General features: G+C 50.3%; 3 protein-coding genes across 10 annotated transcripts in view; 2 read left to right on the forward strand and 1 right to left on the reverse strand.

The window, feature by feature from the left end:
* Positions 1-1,840: 1,840 nt before the first annotated feature.
* arl14ep (ADP-ribosylation factor-like 14 effector protein) lies at positions 1,841-5,682 on the forward strand. Of its 3 annotated transcripts, none has more exons than XR_003785250.3 (6): positions 1,841-2,559; positions 2,872-3,067; positions 3,148-3,261; positions 3,472-3,512; positions 3,609-3,912; positions 4,219-4,271. XR_003785250.3 is itself a non-coding variant. In XM_029143539.3 (5 exons), exons 1-5 carry the CDS (start codon positions 2,489-2,491, stop codon positions 3,835-3,837), a joined length of 651 nt encoding a protein of 216 aa, XP_028999372.1. In that variant the 5' UTR covers positions 1,845-2,488; the 3' UTR covers positions 3,838-4,271. The 3 variants fall into 3 exon arrangements, 1 of the variants encoding a protein (XP_028999372.1); XR_003785249.3 differs by lacking the exon at positions 4,219-4,271 and adding an exon at positions 4,743-5,682 and having other exon boundaries at positions 1,842-2,559; XM_029143539.3 differs by having other exon boundaries at positions 1,845-2,559; positions 3,609-4,271.
* Positions 5,683-7,274: 1,592 nt separating this feature from the next.
* Positions 7,275-18,214, reverse strand: part of LOC114851795 (gonadotropin subunit beta-1-like) — a 56,873-nt gene continuing 45,933 nt past the window's right edge. For all 6 annotated transcript variants that reach the window (XM_055507578.1, XM_029143529.3, XM_029143531.3 and 3 more), the window contains 2 exons: positions 7,628-7,789; positions 7,275-7,515 (listed from right to left, as the gene is read on the reverse strand). In XM_055507578.1, the coding sequence (XP_055363553.1) occupies positions 7,315-7,515; positions 7,628-7,789 (363 nt within the window). In that variant the 3' untranslated portion in view covers positions 7,275-7,314. The remainder of the gene's footprint in view (positions 7,516-7,627; positions 7,790-18,214) is intronic.
* kcna4 (potassium voltage-gated channel, shaker-related subfamily, member 4) overlaps positions 13,297-18,214 on the forward strand; it is a 30,494-nt gene continuing 25,576 nt past the window's right edge. Inside the window, exons 1-2 of the mRNA XM_029143518.3 lie at positions 13,297-13,844; positions 14,129-17,723. Coding sequence (XP_028999351.1) covers positions 14,674-16,731 — 2,058 coding nt within the window. The 5' untranslated portion in view covers positions 13,297-13,844; positions 14,129-14,673 and the 3' untranslated portion in view covers positions 16,732-17,723. The remainder of the gene's footprint in view (positions 13,845-14,128; positions 17,724-18,214) is intronic.

Below are 18,214 nucleotides of genomic sequence, written 5' to 3' on the forward strand. Positions count from 1 at the left end.
TTTATGATTTGACTTATAACCTTGCTACATAGACAACTTATCAGACAAGCAAGTGTAAATATAACTGAAATATAAACTACTAAGGCCGAGTTTGGTCTTTACTAGTGTGTTGATGTTACACACCACAGCTGGACATCAGTTCTAAGCCACTAAAGAACCTGAAACGGGAAAGCAACGACCCGGTTGCTGCCGGTGAGCGCCCGGTGCGCGAGCTTGGGAACGCTCGGTTTAAACGCGTCCCAGGCACGTGTGCGAATGCTGTCAGCATAAATGAGTGGGAAACGTCCTCTCCGTCGGCTCTCAGAGTCCCAGCGGATGTAACTCCCCAGTGAAGCAAGAACAGGAACGCCGCACTCAGCAACAAGCTGGTGTGAAACGAAGAGTCGGTGCTTTCACCAGTCAGACGCTTGAGACGCACAGACTTCCCACGACCTGAAGGATGGAAGGAGAAGTGCGCTCGGCCCCTCGGACCTTTCACTTCTTCTGACTGGAGCCCTCTGCTCAGAGCCCGAAAGCAGCTGCAGCAGATGTGACCTCTGCGCCCACACACTGACGTTACACTCCGCACACGCTGATGGAGCAGGACTACTTCACAGACGCCAAGCTGTCACCGCCGCAGCCTGGCGTCGAGCTCGTCACCTGGTGACGGCGCGATTAGCTTCCCCGGTGGAGGAGTGAGCGACTAGATTAACGGTGGCCTCGTTTCGCAACCGTGCGAACAACGTAAACACCCGCCTTGTAGCTTCGTGTTGACGCTGCTGCTCGGTGCAGATACGCGTCTATGTGAGTTATATGACGGCGGTGACTAACTAAACAGCTGCTGTTATGGCCCCAGAGTCTCTGCTAACATTAATCAGCGGCAACATTAGCTAAGGAAACCGCTAACGGCCTGCGCGTTTAGCCTGTAAACATTAACCAGCGACGCTAACGTTCACACATTACAATCTAAATCACTGCTAGCGTCACATTAACGGGCGGGCGATCAACCAGGTGAGATTAGCTTCACGTCAGTCCAAACAAGGCCGTCGTTAGCATCAGCCCAACACTCCGTCTACAATAGGAACTCCCTTTTCACAAGTTCAACTTTGTTAGCGTAGCTTAACCCACGGCCACTCCAGCGCGTAGCAGCGTCCGCCAATAACGAACCACAGAATGTCACTTGCCAGAGACGTCGTGAGTTCTAATTTTCCTACTGACTGCGGTTGACGACTCCGTCCTTTCGGGGCTGTTGACAGCTGCTGTGACAACCGAAGCTAACCTGTTAGCTCGCTAGCCAGCATAGCTGCGCTGTCATGTGACTGAGCGGCCCCGGCGAGCGCAGCGGGACATGTTTTATCGGGCTCAGAGTCAGCGAGGGAGCAACGACTCCCCGAGTTCAGGCTGACAGGCAGCAATGTGTAACGCTAACACACGCGTCATAAGCCTAAACATTCATACAAGAGTTTACTTTGGATTTGTGAAGGTGGTTGTGAGTCTAAATCAGTTCACACTGCTGCTGCTGGGCATTCCTCGTGTTTTTAACACTTCCAGGGTTTGTGTGTGACAGTCGATGCTATTTGTTAATTAATGTACAATATATGAGCTGAATAAATATGAGCTGAGCATATTTTCTATATGAACAAAATAAGATTTTGACACCAAACTCTCAACAAAACGTGTAGATTATTATTAAGACGCAAAGGTCAAGATTGAAAAAAATATTATTCCTATTTGAATATATATATATATATATATATTTTTTCTCTTTACAGCTACTTTAGTTGAAAAGGAAAAAGATGAACCACAACTTGGAAAAAGACATACACTAGTTTACAATGACACAAGTCAGTTCTAAAAGAACTACAGGTACAAGATGTGTATTTAGACTTTTGTTAACTAAATACACCTTGAAGCTGTGGACTCCTTATAGACAAACTCTGGGTGAAAATGTAGAACAGGAAATTATGTCATCGCCCCTTTAACGTTGATGTTTTGGGGACAATTACTTTCATAAGTGGAACCATGTAGAACTATCTCACTCTCTATCCACACATTTACAGTATATGCTAACAATAATATAATATACACTATGTATATATGGGTTATTACAACAACAGGTTAATTCATAGCAGCAACATGTCCACATCTATCAAAAATGTAAAGCATCAAAATAAAAAAAAGTCATATTTTCAAAACGCAGTCATAATGTGGTGGTTGTAAAATGTGGACTACAAAGCACATTCCAGACTGATGTGGATCATAAATAGCAGAGAAAAATAAAAACGGTGGTTTGTTTTTTATTTGAACACATATTTTCCATATTTTCTTAGGAAATGATTCCACGGGCCGTCGCTAGAGGGCGACGTCCATCAAGTCACAAGAGGAAGTTGAAGCGGATGTTCGTTTTCATCGAAGAAGAGCAACGAAAACAATCTCATGCTACTTGTGCACATCTTTCTCCCGTTCGTCTCTTTTTTTGTTTGCTCATTGTTTTTTTCAGGGGAACATCATGCCCGTTATTTGTGCAGCAACCGGGTGCAACAACAAGTTTGTCAAAGGGTCGGAAATAAGATTTTACAGGTAAAGTTGCACGAGGACGTGGAAGTTTGGCGCTAGTAACGTCATCGTTGCTGCTCTTTGACGAAAGAATGGAAGGAATGTGGTCAAAATAGCAACGAATAGCACTGGTTGTATTCAAAGCTAATTATTCGGTCTCTCTGAGTGCTGTTCAAATCAATGTTGAGGTTGACGCTTTAGATGCGTCCACATACAGAAAATACTACAATCCCACAGGAGAACTCGCTCTTCGCTGGGTGAACCTGACAAACTGTTCGACAGCTGGAAACTTAGACTTCATCCTTACTGTCCGTGTCTCCCTCTCCTGTGCATTAGGTTCCCACTCAGCAAACCTCAACTTGCAACTAAATGGGTTCACAGTCTTGGGATGAAGAACTTCGTCCCAACTGCCAACACGTGTCTCTGCTCGGAGCATTTCAGGCCCGACTGCTTCAGAGACTACAACGGCAAACAGTTCCTGAGGGAGGACGCGGTGCCCACTATATTCGCCCAAGGACACGATTCATCCAAGGTGCTCCCCCGCCTCACAGCAAGCACTACTTCAAACCGTCTCTGCTCTGTTTTACATCTGTAATTACGAAACGTCCACAGATCGAACTTCGCAAACGAGGGGTGGTACCGAAGGAGACCAACGTGGCCAATCAGATGGGAACGCAAGCAGACAAGGAGAGAGACGCACGCAGAGACAAACGGGGCGGATTCAGGGTGAGTTCCACGTTCTAATGTTTGTGTTGTGATCATCAGCGTCTGTATAAATCAATCAGTAATTCAAAGCTGATACAGAAAATACTCTATAATAACCACAAGAAAGTTGTATTGTTTTTAAAGGCAAATGATTAATGATGAAGAATGATTATTACAAAGTCTTCATTTTAAGAACTGTATGAAATGTTTTGGTCTTTTGTTTCGTCACAGGGAGGACGAGGAGGACGTGGAGGAAAGCAGGTGACTGACAGGTGAGACGCTACATTCCTGATTGATCTGGTGTTACACATACAAGTACTCCTGCTGTGTGGGACTCACAGGTCACACGTGGTTTGGTTTTTTAACAGGCAGAATCTTGGAGCCAAAAGCCGAGTGTACGACAGCAAAGGCCGACTGCTGTCCAACGGCAAAGACATGTGTGACTGTCTGGATGTGGACTGTACGGGCTGCTTCTACCCCTGCCCCGACTGCGGCTCACGCAAGTGCGGGGTCGAGTGCCGCTGTGACCGGAAGTGGCTTTATGAGCAGGTGGAAGTGGAGGGTGGAGAAATCATCCGAAACAAGTTTGCTGTGTAGTCAGCAGACGCAGCCGCAGCCGCAGCCGCAGCCGCCTTAAGGCTCAGCGTCTTGGCCTCAGAGAGCCTGTGGAGCGTAAGCACCTTCCTTGAACTCAGCTGTTACAGAAATGGCTTTTTATGCAAGATTCCTTGTGTATATATAAACTACTGAAGACTATGCAGAGCAATGTATATATTCTGCTGAATGTTGGGGTGTTACTGTGTTAAATTTCATTGGTTTTAAAGCCTCTATTATAACATCTTAACCATGATATTTAACAGTTTTTTACATAACACATTACAAGATCCACAGTTTAACATAAATTAGTTGCTACATTATTTTCAATATTTTTAAACACTCTTCTAAATGTCTGCACCATTGTTGTGTTTATGTCTGTAGGTGGAAATAGCCTAACTGCTAATAAAGAACACATTTCTGCTGATGTAACAACATTCTGAGTGACTGTCAGACCCTGTGCTGGTTCAAAGCCCAGCTTCCATTTAGTTCCTGGATAATGAAGCATTAATGGCTCTGATCTTAAGCTTGTTGGGACAGTATTTATCAGTGAATTCCCAGTAAGCTCACTGTGTGTGGTGGATTTGAGCACTGGTTTTAACAGAATGTAAACATCCTCGCCTGAACCATGTTCAGGTCCGCGTGGCTGGTTCCACTCCAGAAGCTTCAGTTAAATTAGAGTTAAATTAGAAGAACGAAGACTCTCTCCTGTGGGAACGAATGTGGTTTAAAGGTCAGGCCTAAACCATTGTTCCCACTCAACATCTGAATGTTATTCCCTCAGAAAGTCAAAGCCAGATTTATGTGTTACACGGTATGAGTCCTGTGAAGAAGTAACACAGTAATTGAATGCTCTGTGCAGAGGAAAGCATTGCCTTAAAAGTATAATTAATTTCTCCTCCCATTAGGCCTAACGTCAGAGGACCACAGGCTGGACATAATAGAGGGGCCGTACGCACCGGAGCCAGCAGCATGACACAGCACTTCATCACAGCGGCTAAAGCAAGACTGTTCACACATTAAAGCCTCATTCATACACATCTCCGCTGTCCTTGAGCTCAGCGGGGGGTCGAGTGTCACGTGGTGAAGAGCTGCTTTACCACCCGTCTGGAGCTGGTGGGCGTTTTAAAGTGAGCAGCCGGCTACGCGTGACATCCCAGAATGTAGATGTGCTGTTCACGGCTACATCTGAATGAATGTTAAAATTCACAGAGCAGAGACTGAGCAGATGCAAACTGAGGGTTACTTAATGTTTATTCATGTCGCACATTAGTCACGCTTCCAGTTTATTACGTTAGGAGGGGTTCCTTTCTACCTGTGTGGGACTCGTCCCCTCTGGGACCACAGAACTTTCACCATTTGGCTCAGAAACGTTCTTTCCCACCTCCTACCAGATGCTCCTGTCTGAACCCAACCAGCAGACCTCCACCCACACACCTGTTAGCACGTCCTCATTAGCTCCACCACACACAGGTCCACTGCACTCAGCAGAACCGGGTCGACTATAGGAACGGATTACTGCGACCAAACACCGGCCATGCAAATCATGACAAGCTTGATTAGTGCAGGCTAATAAACAGGCAGCTGATGGCGGTAAACACTGAACCTGCTGGGCAGTAGCTCAAAGCTGCTGTAGCCTCGTTTATAGGATCCATCATCCGTTGGCTCTCATAGAACAGCCCAGTGGGAGTGAAAGGCAGCAGCTCAGGCTCAGCTTGTTCTACATCAGCATACGAAGTTAAGACAGGCCACAGCACACGTACAACACATGCAGGAGACCGTTTAGGACCCTCCATCCTTCAAACAGTGCTTTTCACAGCTCTTAATAAAAGATGTGTTTGGGACAGAGCTGCGCTGAAGTTGTGCTCAGGAAGGAATAAGCCGCGTCCACTTCCTCCTGCAGAGGAGGCAGGTCATCTATAAAGTTGAGAATAGGTCTATCTGAATATTGGCTGGCGCAGCCATTAGTGAGGCGCGAGCACACGACTCCAGGGAGCCGCCGGCTGAAAGCAAAGCACTGCGAAAGGACACGGACGACCGTGAGCGGGCTGGAATGTGTCAGCAGACATCCAGCCTGCAGTGTTCACTGGAGACATGACAGTACAGCACCAGTGAGACAAAATCTATAAACATGACGGAGGAAAGGTCCGAGGTCCTGGGTGCTGACAGGAAAATGAAGCAATGGTGCTGTCATGCCTTTAACTCCCAGGTGGACACGGCGTGGCCATGAATCAAATCAGATGACAGCTCTTTTAAAATCAAGTCAATAATGCTGAAAAACATTAGACTCAAACGCGGCAGCAGCAGCTTCATGAATGTGTGATGAAATATCATGGGCTCAGTCTGGAAGGGGAAGGTTCTCTCATCTCGTTGGATCTGAGGCTGCTTGGATGCAGCGGCCTCCACAGTCCCTCCACGCCTGCTCGTTTCCCCCACTACACGTGGACATGGATGCAGTAAAACTACGCTAGACGCGACAGCTTTGTTTCACAGCAGGGGTCCTACTGTAAACACTGCAGGGGGTTCAGGGTTTCCCCTGATCTAGGATCAGTGTGCCAGGCCTGTTTACGGGGCTGCCTGGTTAGGGTGGAGCTCATTCAAAGCTGGGCTGCACAGCGTAGGTGTAATTAACAGCTGGTCATGCTAAGTTCTGTGTCATTAGCAGGAGCCTCAGGTCGCTCCGTGTCCTCGGATTCATAAGAAGTTACTACGACGTGCAGACTCAGGCGGCACCTGCTCCCGGCTGAAAACAAGGCTTCTCCATATGTATCCCAGACAGCGACAGTCTGCAGACGCCTCAGGGCAGAGAGCTGATTTGCTATTCGACTCATTTCCCTGCAAAGACGTCCATTAGTTCTGCTTTTGTGGAGTTTCCTTTATATTCCTGAATTTTAATGTGAAACTCCTCCGTTAAGGATAAAAACAAGTCCGGCATGAACAAATCATATTTCATGCTTTTGCTGAATGTTATATTACGTGTCACATTAAAGCAGCTTCCTCCTGGATGCAGGTCCACTTTGATGAGAGGTAACTTTATGCTGAGACAACCTCCCCCGTCTGTTACAGACAGATGTGGAAACTCAAGCACTTTATAGTGAAGTGAGAATGAATGCACTTTAAACCCAGACAGACGAATGGAGGGGACGTGTGGCCGCAGCAGCTCACGTGGACGCAGGTTCCAGCTCAGGTTTTCATCCTGCCCTTTATTGGACCCACACAATGTCAAGGCAGCTGTGGACGCTGCTTAGCAAACACCTCAGGATCCTGCACTCACTGCAAACTGCAGATTCTTATCTGCACCTCTCAATAACAAGGTGACTCCTGCTTTTTCACCTTTAGTTTCTGAGCTTTGACTCAGTAACGTTAGCTGGACAGCGATCTGCTGAGAGGCTGTTATTAAAGGCTGTTATCTGCAGGTGACCCGTAAAAAGACACGCACGTGTTGGACATGTGTTTATTTCAGCGGGCGGCGCCGCGGGGCTACATCACACAGCTGGGGACGTATCCGTGGAAGTGGCCGCAGTGCGTGTTCGCTGCGTTGCAGGCGGAGCACTCGCAGCTCCTGGCGACGGGGTACGTGACGGCCAGCGGGCAGCCCTGGAGCTGCTTCACCTCGTAGGCCCACTCCCCGCTGCAGACGCTCTGCTCGGCCCAGTCGTCGTGGCTGATGTAGACGGGATCCTGTCAGGACACAGCACAAACAAACGTGACCTCGGGTTTTCAGGGAAACGGCCTGGTTCCGTTTTGTGCCGCTCGCTGAAGTGATGCTGATGCAGAACAGGCCGTCTCTCACCTCGTGGTAGCAGTGTCCTGCACAGATGGTGGTGTAGATGAACTCCGTGACGCCACAGCTGTCGACCGGGAAGCTGATGTTGGTCGGACGGCAGCCGAAGCGGCAGCCCTGTCCCGCCACCGCCGCCGCCAGCACCGTTGCCATGACAACCAGCTGCATCCTCTGCCACGCGGGGATCGGATCTCACGTCAGACACTGTATACTGTATTCAGCTGATTTAAGTTTCATAGTATTTTTATTGTAATGAGCGCCACATGGTTTAAAGATGGATCTGTCCAGAAAAAACGCTCAAACCTATTTACATTAGTACAATTTAAAGCGACATGTGTTAAATATAGTGTTAAAATATATAAACGAAGCTGCACATTCCCCTAAAAGGGAAATTCTCAGTTACAGCTGATCTGTGCTGACTGACTCAATTACATATCAGTCTGAATCACACACTGAAGAGAGGGTTTTAACATAACATCTTCTCAAGCTTCACAAGCTACAAAGGTCTTTTTAAATAAATAGTATTGTTTTCTCTGTTTCCACTGGAACTAAACCAGATGTTCGACTCTGAATAACAAAATACACACATTGGTTAACAGTTTGCATGCAAGTCTTGTATGAACGTACCTGTTGTGTTGGACCTCTGCTGCAGCTTTTGTGTGTCACTCTCTAAACATCACTAGAGGCTTTTAACCTGTGCATGTTACTTAAATAGAGCCCTTTAAATCCTTTTAATCTGTTCAGCCTTGGCTGCATGCGATTTTTCCGACCTTCTCAGACATTAAAGCGAATCCCAGGTCAGCGGTGGCCTTTCCTCCTCCACACGGGGAGGAGCCGGCCGCGTCTTCATTAATCTTGTTTAGGCGACGTGAGTGGAAGGCTTAGGTGAACCACACGACACAAGCATGTCTGTGGCTGAGGTGGATGGAAAAGACCCGAACCTTTAATTAATTAGCCTCAATCCAGCGTCATCGGCAGGTTCTACCTGTTTGTAACATCTCTGGCAAATTACAAATCCCACAATAAATAAACCACTATAATAAAGAATTACTTTAGGAAAACTTGCTTAGAATAAAAGTTACTTTTCTTAAATAACAGGATCATCCCTCACTCGTCTCTGTACCAGTTGCAGCATCTATAAAACTCAGCCCCTCCTGTATAGTATATAGTATTTTCCTGCATGATCTGACATTAACATCTCCTGCTCTGCAGCTGCATGAATCAGAACTTTACAGCAGTTTCTCCAATGCATTTATAAATAATGATGAAGCGGTAGAAGGAGACTGCGCTCTGCGCTGTATTAGTGGACTGTTTCAGCTCCCCACTGATGGTTCCTAAAGTAAGGCAGTAATTCTGCGTGAGCGAAGCTGGAGCCTCAGTTGCTGCTGTGATGTGGAGGACTCCTGCAGTCTACGTTGGCCCCGCAGCCACGGGTCGTCAGCCGCTGCTCCGTCTGCACTCGCTGCCGCCAGGGACTCAGGTCCCCAGAATCCTGCTGAAGCGCCATCGCTGCCTAACAAGGCTGCAAGGACGTTCACGCGGCGTCACCCCCGTCCTCTGAAGCGTTACTTCCGATAGGATATCGCGCCTGAGATCTATCACTGTTAGCAGGCGTTCTGTCGTTAGCCAACACCATTGTGGATTAACCTTGTATTCCCCCCCGTCCAATTACATAAACACCTTATTTGCAGTCAGGCTGGATTCACGAAAGGCCAGGTACGACTTTCAAGTTCATGTCGATAATACGGTCCAAAAATAAGCGATTTGTGCTGGAGCCGCCGACAGAAGAGAGCGCTAACGGAGCAGCGAGGTAAACAGAGGACGCCCCCGGGGGCTTCTTATTTGTCTCTCCCAGCGCCGTAACAAGAGCAGACCTGCTCAGTAATGTCACACTCACGTCACCTGGGAATCAATTTGGACATGATGGATGAGGTGGTGCTTTTAGGGCCCAGGATCATTTTCCAGTCCATAACTCTGAGCACTACTATATTTATAAAGCTCCTCCTCAGTGTAAAAACATTTGTCCAGTAAGTGTGAGCCGCGTCCTGCTGACATCACAGATCTGAGTCACGGGTCATTGGCCTCGTGCTCTGGAGGCCTCTTACTGGTCCTGTCAACACGCCATAAACTCTGCCATAACAGGACGGATGACACGGACAAACCCACTCAGTCCGAGCTTCGCCTCCTCTGCGGCTCCATCTGCTGCCGCAGATCGGCTGCAGCGTCACCGTCGCTCCGCTCGCACAGGCCCCAACGCACAACATCAGCCTCCATTTACTAACCAGACGCCTCCACGGCCAAGGACGGGACTCTGTGAGGCCTGTGAGGCTCCCTGTGTGGGAGTAGGTGGGACTGGAAGTGTCGACGCGGACGTTTCACTGTTCCTGTTATGGTCTTATGTAATTATGTTGTTAAATATTACTTCAGAACATATTTTCAAGTTATTTGAAGCATAGACTTGAAGAGATTTGTTTAACGTATGAACCAACAGAACAGAGTGAATAAGCAGCTCAGCTGAAATCACGCCTACATTTCCCATGATGCAACTGGTGCCTCAAAATGATCATAACAACCAACCGTGATGTGGCACAGTGCCGTTAAACTAGAGGTCAGCAAAGTGTTTAAATACACACGTGATGTTTAAAGCCTGCAGTGTTTTAAAGGAGGTTCAGAGTTCAAGTTTTCTTTATAGATAATATTCATTTTCTCCACGTGTCCTGAACCACTCAAACGACCTTAATGATCTAATTATAAATGTTTAAATGTCTTTAATGTTTAATTAAATAAAACCATTTTCAGTCTTATTTCAGTTCAATCTTGAATATTATAGTTTGAACATATTAAAGTTTTACATGATTTATGATCATTTGCTAAATGTTAATAAACTTCAGGTACTTGTCTTTTCAGCTGTTCAGCAGATGCGACTAACTGCGTGTTGCAGCTCTGGCATCGGTTCAAAGTGCAGCGTAATAACACACTGTGTCTTCACTCTATCGCTCCTTATTTTTACCGAGCTCAAACTCCCCCTGGTGCTGACTGAGGTGGATGCTCAATGAAGTGCAGGAGATGAGTGTGCATGAAGTGCGCGGTGGGTGGAAGATTGCCTACGTATTGTGCAGACTAGAAAGCAGCTCCTCTCACAGCTTTGTTAGTGTCTGAAGAGAGAAGGGCGAGCGAGAGGACGAGCGAGAGGGCGAGCGAGGAGACGAGCGAGGAGACGAGCGAGAGGGCAAGCGAGGAGACGAGCGAGAAGGGAGAGCGAGAGGGCGAGCGAGGAGACGAGCGAGGAGACGAGCAAGGAGACGAGCGAGAGGGCGAGCGAGGAGACGAGCGAGAGGGGAGAGCGAGAGGGCGAGCGAGGAGCGACGAGGGCGAGCGAGGAGACGAGCGAGGAAACGAGCGAGGAGACGAGCGAGGAAACGAGCGAGGAGACGAGCGAGGAAACGAGCGAGGAGACGAGCTCCGCGGACTCGCGCTGGGCCATTTGCACCGTCAGCACATCACTGTTCCACGAACACAACGTGCACCGGACTCCACGACGTGGAAAAGTAGCACAACGACTGCATCGACTGACGCAGGACTGTCCACGACACCAGCAACATCCCTACAGGAGTTTTAGAGCTAGAGAATAAAAGCACCGCGGGGGCCGGTTGGGATTCCTTAGAGTGATATGAGTTTTGTGGTCGGCTCGTGTCCTAATTAGACTGTTGAATCAAACTGACTGGACTGAAATGGGCTCAGGTTCCTGATCTGCCTTATACCTGCACAAAAACAATTATCTGCACAATCGAATTAAACCCGGGAGGAACCAAATAAGTGGTTTACTGTGCTCTGAAAGCACCCAGATAAATCTACGGCCGCTGCAAAGAAAACTTAGGAGGCCTCATCTCGCCGTCGAGGAGAGAAACCGCGCTCTCACCTCAGCGGCTCCAGAGCAGAGCAGCGCCTGTGATCCAGCTGGAGCAAACAGACCTGCACATTAACACTGACGCAGCTGTGGGTTCGCTGCTCATCAGTCAAAGCAGGAACACGTCCATCAGGGCCTCCACAATAAGCAACGAAGGGTTAATTCATACGTAAGCATCAAGCTTTCTGTGCTGCAGTCGACTATAAACTCACCACATGCACCAGCGCATTTCAGACATTTTAACGTGTTTGATGGAAACGTGTGAAGACAATAAATCCAATGGGAAACTTTGAATCTGACGCCGCGTCAGAGACAGATGTTGGTTTGAAAAGCAGCATTCCCCCAAAATTCCCTGATTCCAGCTGTGGAGCAGTCTGTGCCTCCTCACTATTATTTACATGCATTGATGCTAATAGATGTGGAGCGCAGGCTGCTTCCTGCTTTTACTCACAGACGCTATTTCTAAACATCATGTGAAATGAATATACAGTATTTTTCTCTGAGCTGAGTTTCGCTGATGTTTGGCCCCCAGATTTGCTTTTGTATTAATAAAAGATGGTCTTATGAATAAAAGCTTGGCGATTTTTAAATGAGACGCTTTCTAGGATCCGTGTGAATCACAGCCTTTATGAGAACCTGGTGTAGCATGCGTTAATGATGCTGGGACGTAACTTACACAAGAAGTCAAAAGCCAAACTCAACATTTCCAGTTGTGTACTTATAATAACGTACTTTAATTAACCCATATTTTACAGGATGTACAGAACAGTGTATTTCAAATGCAGTATATAAGCTTTTAACATGATCATTGTGACATTTATACCTATATTTTCCTATTTTATAAGTGAGCAAGTCAATTAACTATAAAGTATTTGTTTCACCTCTTTTAATGTGTTCCTGTTTCAATCTCAGTGAAGAATGTGCAATTAGCAACAAAGCAATAACGGCGTCTCCCTCCCGCCTCAGGAACAGTGATTTGACTGAAAACAAATGCAGGTAATTAAAGTGTTTGTATTAATGGTTAATCTGCATCATTAGAATAAAGCATGACCGAGGTTTGCTGAGCTGCTGGCAGACGTGGGATTGTGCCTTTAAGAGAGAAGCAGAAGAAAATCTGCACTTCCTTTGGTTTTATGGCACCAATGCTCCGCCGCTACGACACAGAGGAGCGTTTAGGCTCAAATGTTCACCCAAAGTCCTGATCAGTAACTCAGAAGGTGCAGATGCTGAGATGCTGAGTCTCAGGTGATGAAGGAAGGTGCCTTCTCACAGGTTAGAGACTTTGGAATTAGTCAGATTCCTATTTGTGACCTAAGCAGGAATGGGAGAAACAATGATCTGACTGAAGAAACGATGCACATGAACCACGTTTAGCTGCTCAGAGGCACGTTGTTCTGACCCAGACACCGGGTCAACGTGTTTTCAGGCCTGTCAGGCAGATCCAGGGCTGCAGCTCCGATGTTTATGAACGACACACGGCAGTGACAAATGAAACAGCAGCTCGTTTAATGTTTGCACTTTGATCCTGCAGTCATTTCGGATGAATTGATCCTCATAGGAAAACTCCAAACACCGGCCCGGACTCCAGCGCACGTGAGCCGACACCAGCGCCGTTCATTGTGAACGCAGGGAGCTGCGTTCCACCGGTCGCCACGCGGCGGTGACGCTGAAGGACACGGCGCGAGCGCGAGCGCGACTGCAGCACGACGCAGTGACCGGCCGCGTCCACTGGGGGAGGACCGAGGACCGAGCACCGCCGCGCGCGCTGCGGTACGAGAGCGGCTTTCTCACCGAGGCGCTCCAGCATCACACACAATGGGAGGGAACCGGGAGCGGAGCTAGAGCCACGGCGGCGGACGCCAGATGTGTGATGCTCAGACGCGACCACGAGGCCGCTCGCCGTCGCCCGCGCGAGGGGAAACTTTTACCCTGCGTCGCTCCTCCGCGCCGTGAGCGCGCGGAGCCGCCGCCGACGCCGCCTGGCCGCTCGCACACCTGCTTCGTTGTCTTTGCGCTCATTGCTGCCAGCGGAGCACGAGCGATGCCGCAGAAACGGGGCTCGAGCGTCAATAGATCCTGTTGAATCGAGAGCAGGCGTCGAGGCGCAGCCACAAAGTGTCCTCTCAGTGCGTCAGAGCACGGACGTGCGTGGCGGATGCGATGGTCGCTGGTTGGAACGGACAGGGGATCGGTGATTCTGCCTCCCAAAATCGAGTGGCGGATTTGGGTGGAAGGGAAGAAGTGCGTCGCCACCTCCCACTTCTCCTCCAGCAGATGTGTTAGAGAGCGAGGCTGAGGCTGTGCTTTGGCCGCTGTACAGTAAGTATGAGTGTCACAGTGATGAAGGATGTTAATGACAACGTCTGTGCTCAACAGACACGTCTCCATATATTTAATGTCAGCGTCTGCCTTGATGTCCAATGCTACAAATAATACATGATAATAACAACAACAACAATAATGATGATAATAAAGTGAAGTTACAGCGTAACACCGCGATATGTGCGTAGTTCCTCAGACTGCGCTGTCGCCAAAACAACAGGCAACATGAACAGGTCGCCTTTTGCCTGAAAACTGCTGTTTTCCTGTCTTTTCTCTCGCAGAGCATCAGAGGATAAAGTGATTCGGATTCACCGGAGCTCCGTTTTTTATTCCCATCATTTAAAATGGCAACCACGAGACCGAGGAGGATCCAAAGACGCATTCGGGCGCGAGCCCCGGCCGTGGAGGAATTAACCACCTGATGGGCACCGGAGGAACCGGGAGGACACTGTTCTGGCGCTGCTCGTTGACTCGGTGATCTATAATGTTGGACCATTAACGGACGCTGTAAAACGGGGCGCGTGCGTAACAGGCCACAGCCGCTGGCCCCACGTTCTGTGGTTATGGTAATGATGTCATAACAGCCCGGAGGCCTGCGTCCGCACGGGAGGAGACTGTAGCTCATCTCCTGTCATGTAAGTAGCCACATGGACTGCGTTCAACATGGACCTGGCGTTATTCTGACGTTCTCACGTCAACAACCGACTGCTCGAACCCGTTGATGCCTCATTTTCTCTGTGCGCGCGCTCCGAGCTGCAACTTTTTATTCCGTGGCCGAGAGGCGGTTACTGTAGCGCTCACGGACCGAAGCGCGCACTGACTTAAAATGGAGTTTGCCATGGTGGGCGCGGACGGCGGGTGCAACAGTCACCTGCCCTACGGATATGCCCAGGCTCGCGCACGGGAGAGGGAGCGCGAGCGAGAGCGTCAGGCTGCCCACACGCGGGCGGCGGCGGCGGCGGCGGCGGCCGAAGGTGGATCCGGTGCGGAGGGAGGCGGCGGCGGCGGCGGCGGCGGAGCGGGGGGGTCCTCCTCCAGCGCCCATCTCCTCAACAACCGACAGCATCAGTCTCGCGCCGCCTCTTCCACGAACGCCAACATCAGCAGCGGCGGTACCGCCTCGCGCCCCTCCTCCTCCTCCACCTCCTCCGTGCAGCCGCCACAGCACCAGCACGAGCCCGAGCAGCAGCACAGAGTTGTCAGAGAGCGCAAGAAGCAGCGCGGCGTCGGGCGCTGGAGACGCGGCCGCGCGACCCTCGGCGGAGACCTGCGTCACTCGGAGCTCGCGCTGCTGGGATCCGAGGAGGACATTATGATAGAAGAGGAAGAGGCCGATGGGGCCGAGGAGGAGGAGGAGGAGGGGGGGGAGGCGGGGGAGCGGGGAAGCCAGAGGTCCAGTTTTGTGTGTAACATGGATGAGGAGGAGGAGACCGTGTCGATCACCGACAGACGCCCTCAGTCCGGATACGAGAACGTCTACAGCGAGTGCGGCTGCTGCGAGAGGGTCGTCATCAACGTGTCGGGGCTCAAGTTCGAAACCCAGCTCAAGACGCTCACGCAGTTCCCGGACACGCTGCTGGGAGACCCCGACAAGCGAATCAGGTACTTCGACCCGCTGAGGAACGAATACTTCTTCGACCGGAACCGGCCCAGCTTTGACGCCATTCTCTACTACTATCAGTCGGGGGGGCGCTTGAAAAGACCCGTGAACGTCCCGTTCGACATCTTCTCGGAGGAGGTGAAGTTTTACGAACTCGGGGAGGAGGCGATCCTCAAGTTCCGGGAGGATGAGGGCTTCGTGAAGGAGGAGGAGAAGCCGCTGCCGGAGGACGAGTTCAAGCGCCAGATCTGGCTGCTCTTCGAGTACCCGGAGAGTTCGAGTCCCGCCCGGGGCATCGCGGTGGTGTCGGTCCTGGTCATCGTCATTTCCATCGTCATCTTCTGCCTGGAGACGCTGCCGGAGTTCAGGGACGAGAAGGAGTATCTGCAGCCACGACGCAACTCCAGCCGGCCCGACCACGGATTCACGCCGTTCAACGACCCGTTTTTCATCGTGGAGACCGTGTGCATCATCTGGTTCTCCTTCGAGATTATCGTCCGCTTCTTCGCGAGTCCGAGCAAAACCGCTTTCTTTAAAAACATCATGAACACCATAGACATCGTGTCCATTCTGCCTTATTTCATTACTCTGGGCACGGACCTGGCGCAGCACCAGGGCAACGGGCAGCACGCGATGAGCTTCGCCATCCTGAGGATCGTGCGCCTCGTGCGCGTGTTCCGCATCTTCAAGCTGTCCCGGCACTCCAAGGGGCTGCAGATCCTGGGTCACACCCTGCGGGCCAGCATGCGGGAGCTCGCGCTGCTCATCTTCTTCCTGGTCATCGGCGTCATCCTCTTCTCCAGCGCCGTGTACTTCGCCGAGGCGGACGAGCCCACGTCCCAGTTCACGAGCATCCCCGACGCGTTCTGGTGGGCCGTGGTGACCATGACCACCGTGGGCTACGGCGACATGAAGCCCATCACGGTGGGCGGGAAGATCGTCGGCTCGCTGTGCGCGATCGCGGGCGTGTTAACCATTGCGCTGCCGGTGCCGGTCATCGTGTCCAACTTCAACTACTTTTACCACCGGGAGACGGACAACGAGGAGCAGCCGCCGGCGGCGGAGAGCCCGCCGCCGGGATGCCCCTACTTCCCGGACTTCCTGCGGAAGTTCAAAGGCTCGCCCTCCGGCTCCTCGCTGGGCGACAAAGCGGAGTATATGGAGATGGAGGAGGGCGTGACGGAGTCGCTGTGCGGGTTGGACAAGAGCCCGAGCAAAGGGAACGGCACCGACATCAGCAGGAAAAACAGCACCAACTCCAGGTCCATCCAGACTGACGTGTGATCAGGAGAGTCCGCCTTTTCTTTTTACGCCCCATGAAGCCACAGTCAGCCCAAAGGCAAGCGGTCCACACCAACACACGTCCACGCACGCCTCAAAGTCCACGCGCACGCGCACGCACGCACACGTCACCAATTGGCAGGTCAAAACGTTTTAGCGCGTCCCGAACATCAGCTTCTCCCGAATCCTCCCCACAACGAACCGCATCTGCCAAACGGATGAGTCATGGTTCCGACCCGTGTGGGATCCACAGAAACCCAAACTCCACACAACACAGGCTATGCATTCGCACTTTACCAGTTCCATCTGTCAATAACAGTAAGAGTAGGGACCGTTTTGCTGTTATGCAATAAAGCTGAACATTTCTTTGCACTAATGTAGAATTTTAACTGGCTTTGGCAGATTTTTGTTTTCGAGACAGCAACTGTAGGCCATGCAAATGGAAACAACGTAGTCATCGTCTGATCAATTAGCTGCAGAACGTTCCACAAATACAGCAAACTAAGCAGATTAACAGCATCAGACTGAAAGAAGCTAAAGGATTAAGTACTTTGTTATCATTCCAAAAGTTGATTAACACTCAAGTCATCGTTAGCATTTAGCGCTCATCAAATGAACCAGGGCTAGAGTCATTTCGATGACATCTACACATGTTTCTCCACAACAGGCCAAGAAAAGCCTTGTGTTGTTGACCCACAATGAGAGCTAAGCACAGGAATCATTAGATAAGCCAGGTTTTGTGTGGACAGGCTTGGAGCCGTGGCAACAACACTTCCCCCACTTTCATTTAACCTCAGAATGACAATATCCCTTTACACGGACGCAGATGGAAAGCTACAGCAAAAATGACTCCATGTGGAAACTGCTGCGCGGGAGTTTGTGAGCAACTTCCTCCTCTGTCCGCTGGACTTCCTGCACAAAATCTATTTTTTTCTCAAGAGGACTACGATTCCCCCCAAGCTCAGAGGACCTTCAGGATGTGGACGTCTTCCAAGGTACGTGGCTCTCAGTTGTGCACGACACACATCTCTGTCTGAGTGTTGTGGGAACGAGCCAGGATTCAGACGAGCGGTAACTAGAAGCTGCACGCAGTCACATCACGTCACCCTGTGGCTCATTGACATGTAGAATGTTGTGAATGCAGCTGGTGATGAGCAGAGCGTCCGCTTGCTCGTGGTCTCACTCAGTAGCTCAGCTTCCACAGCAGCCGCATCACTGTGACACATGAACCCCACGATAAGGTTTCAGGACATTTGTCGGCCTGAACCTTCGCGTCTATTATTTAGAACGTGTGTCGGCCGCTCCTCGTGGCTGCACTCAGCCTCGCTGACGGCTGCTGGGCTGCGATGGAGGCAGTCGTAGAGGTGTGAGTGAGCCGGGTCCATGTCGCCTGCACCGCGGAGCCGGAACCGAGCCGGAACCGAGCCGGAACCGAGCCGGGACCGAGCCGGAACCGAGCCGGAACCGAGCCGTCCGTCGCCCACTC

Source organism: Betta splendens, chromosome 3, assembly GCF_900634795.4.
Source record: "Betta splendens chromosome 3, fBetSpl5.4, whole genome shotgun sequence".
NCBI classification, from domain to species: Eukaryota; Metazoa; Chordata; class Actinopteri; order Anabantiformes; family Osphronemidae; genus Betta; species Betta splendens.

What these genes read in the sequence shown, in the direction of transcription:
- arl14ep (XM_029143539.3), top strand. Translation starts at nt 2,489, where the DNA reads ATGCCCGTTATTTGTGCAGCAACCGGGTGCAACAACAAGTTTGTCAAA. An exon ending in TCGGAAATAAGATTTTACAG is followed by an intron (nt 2,560 to 2,871) that starts GTAAAGTTGCAC and finishes CCTGTGCATTAG; the next exon opens with GTTCCCACTCAGCAAACCTC. An exon ending in AAGGACACGATTCATCCAAG is followed by an intron (nt 3,068 to 3,147) that starts GTGCTCCCCCGC and finishes AAACGTCCACAG; the next exon opens with ATCGAACTTCGCAAACGAGG.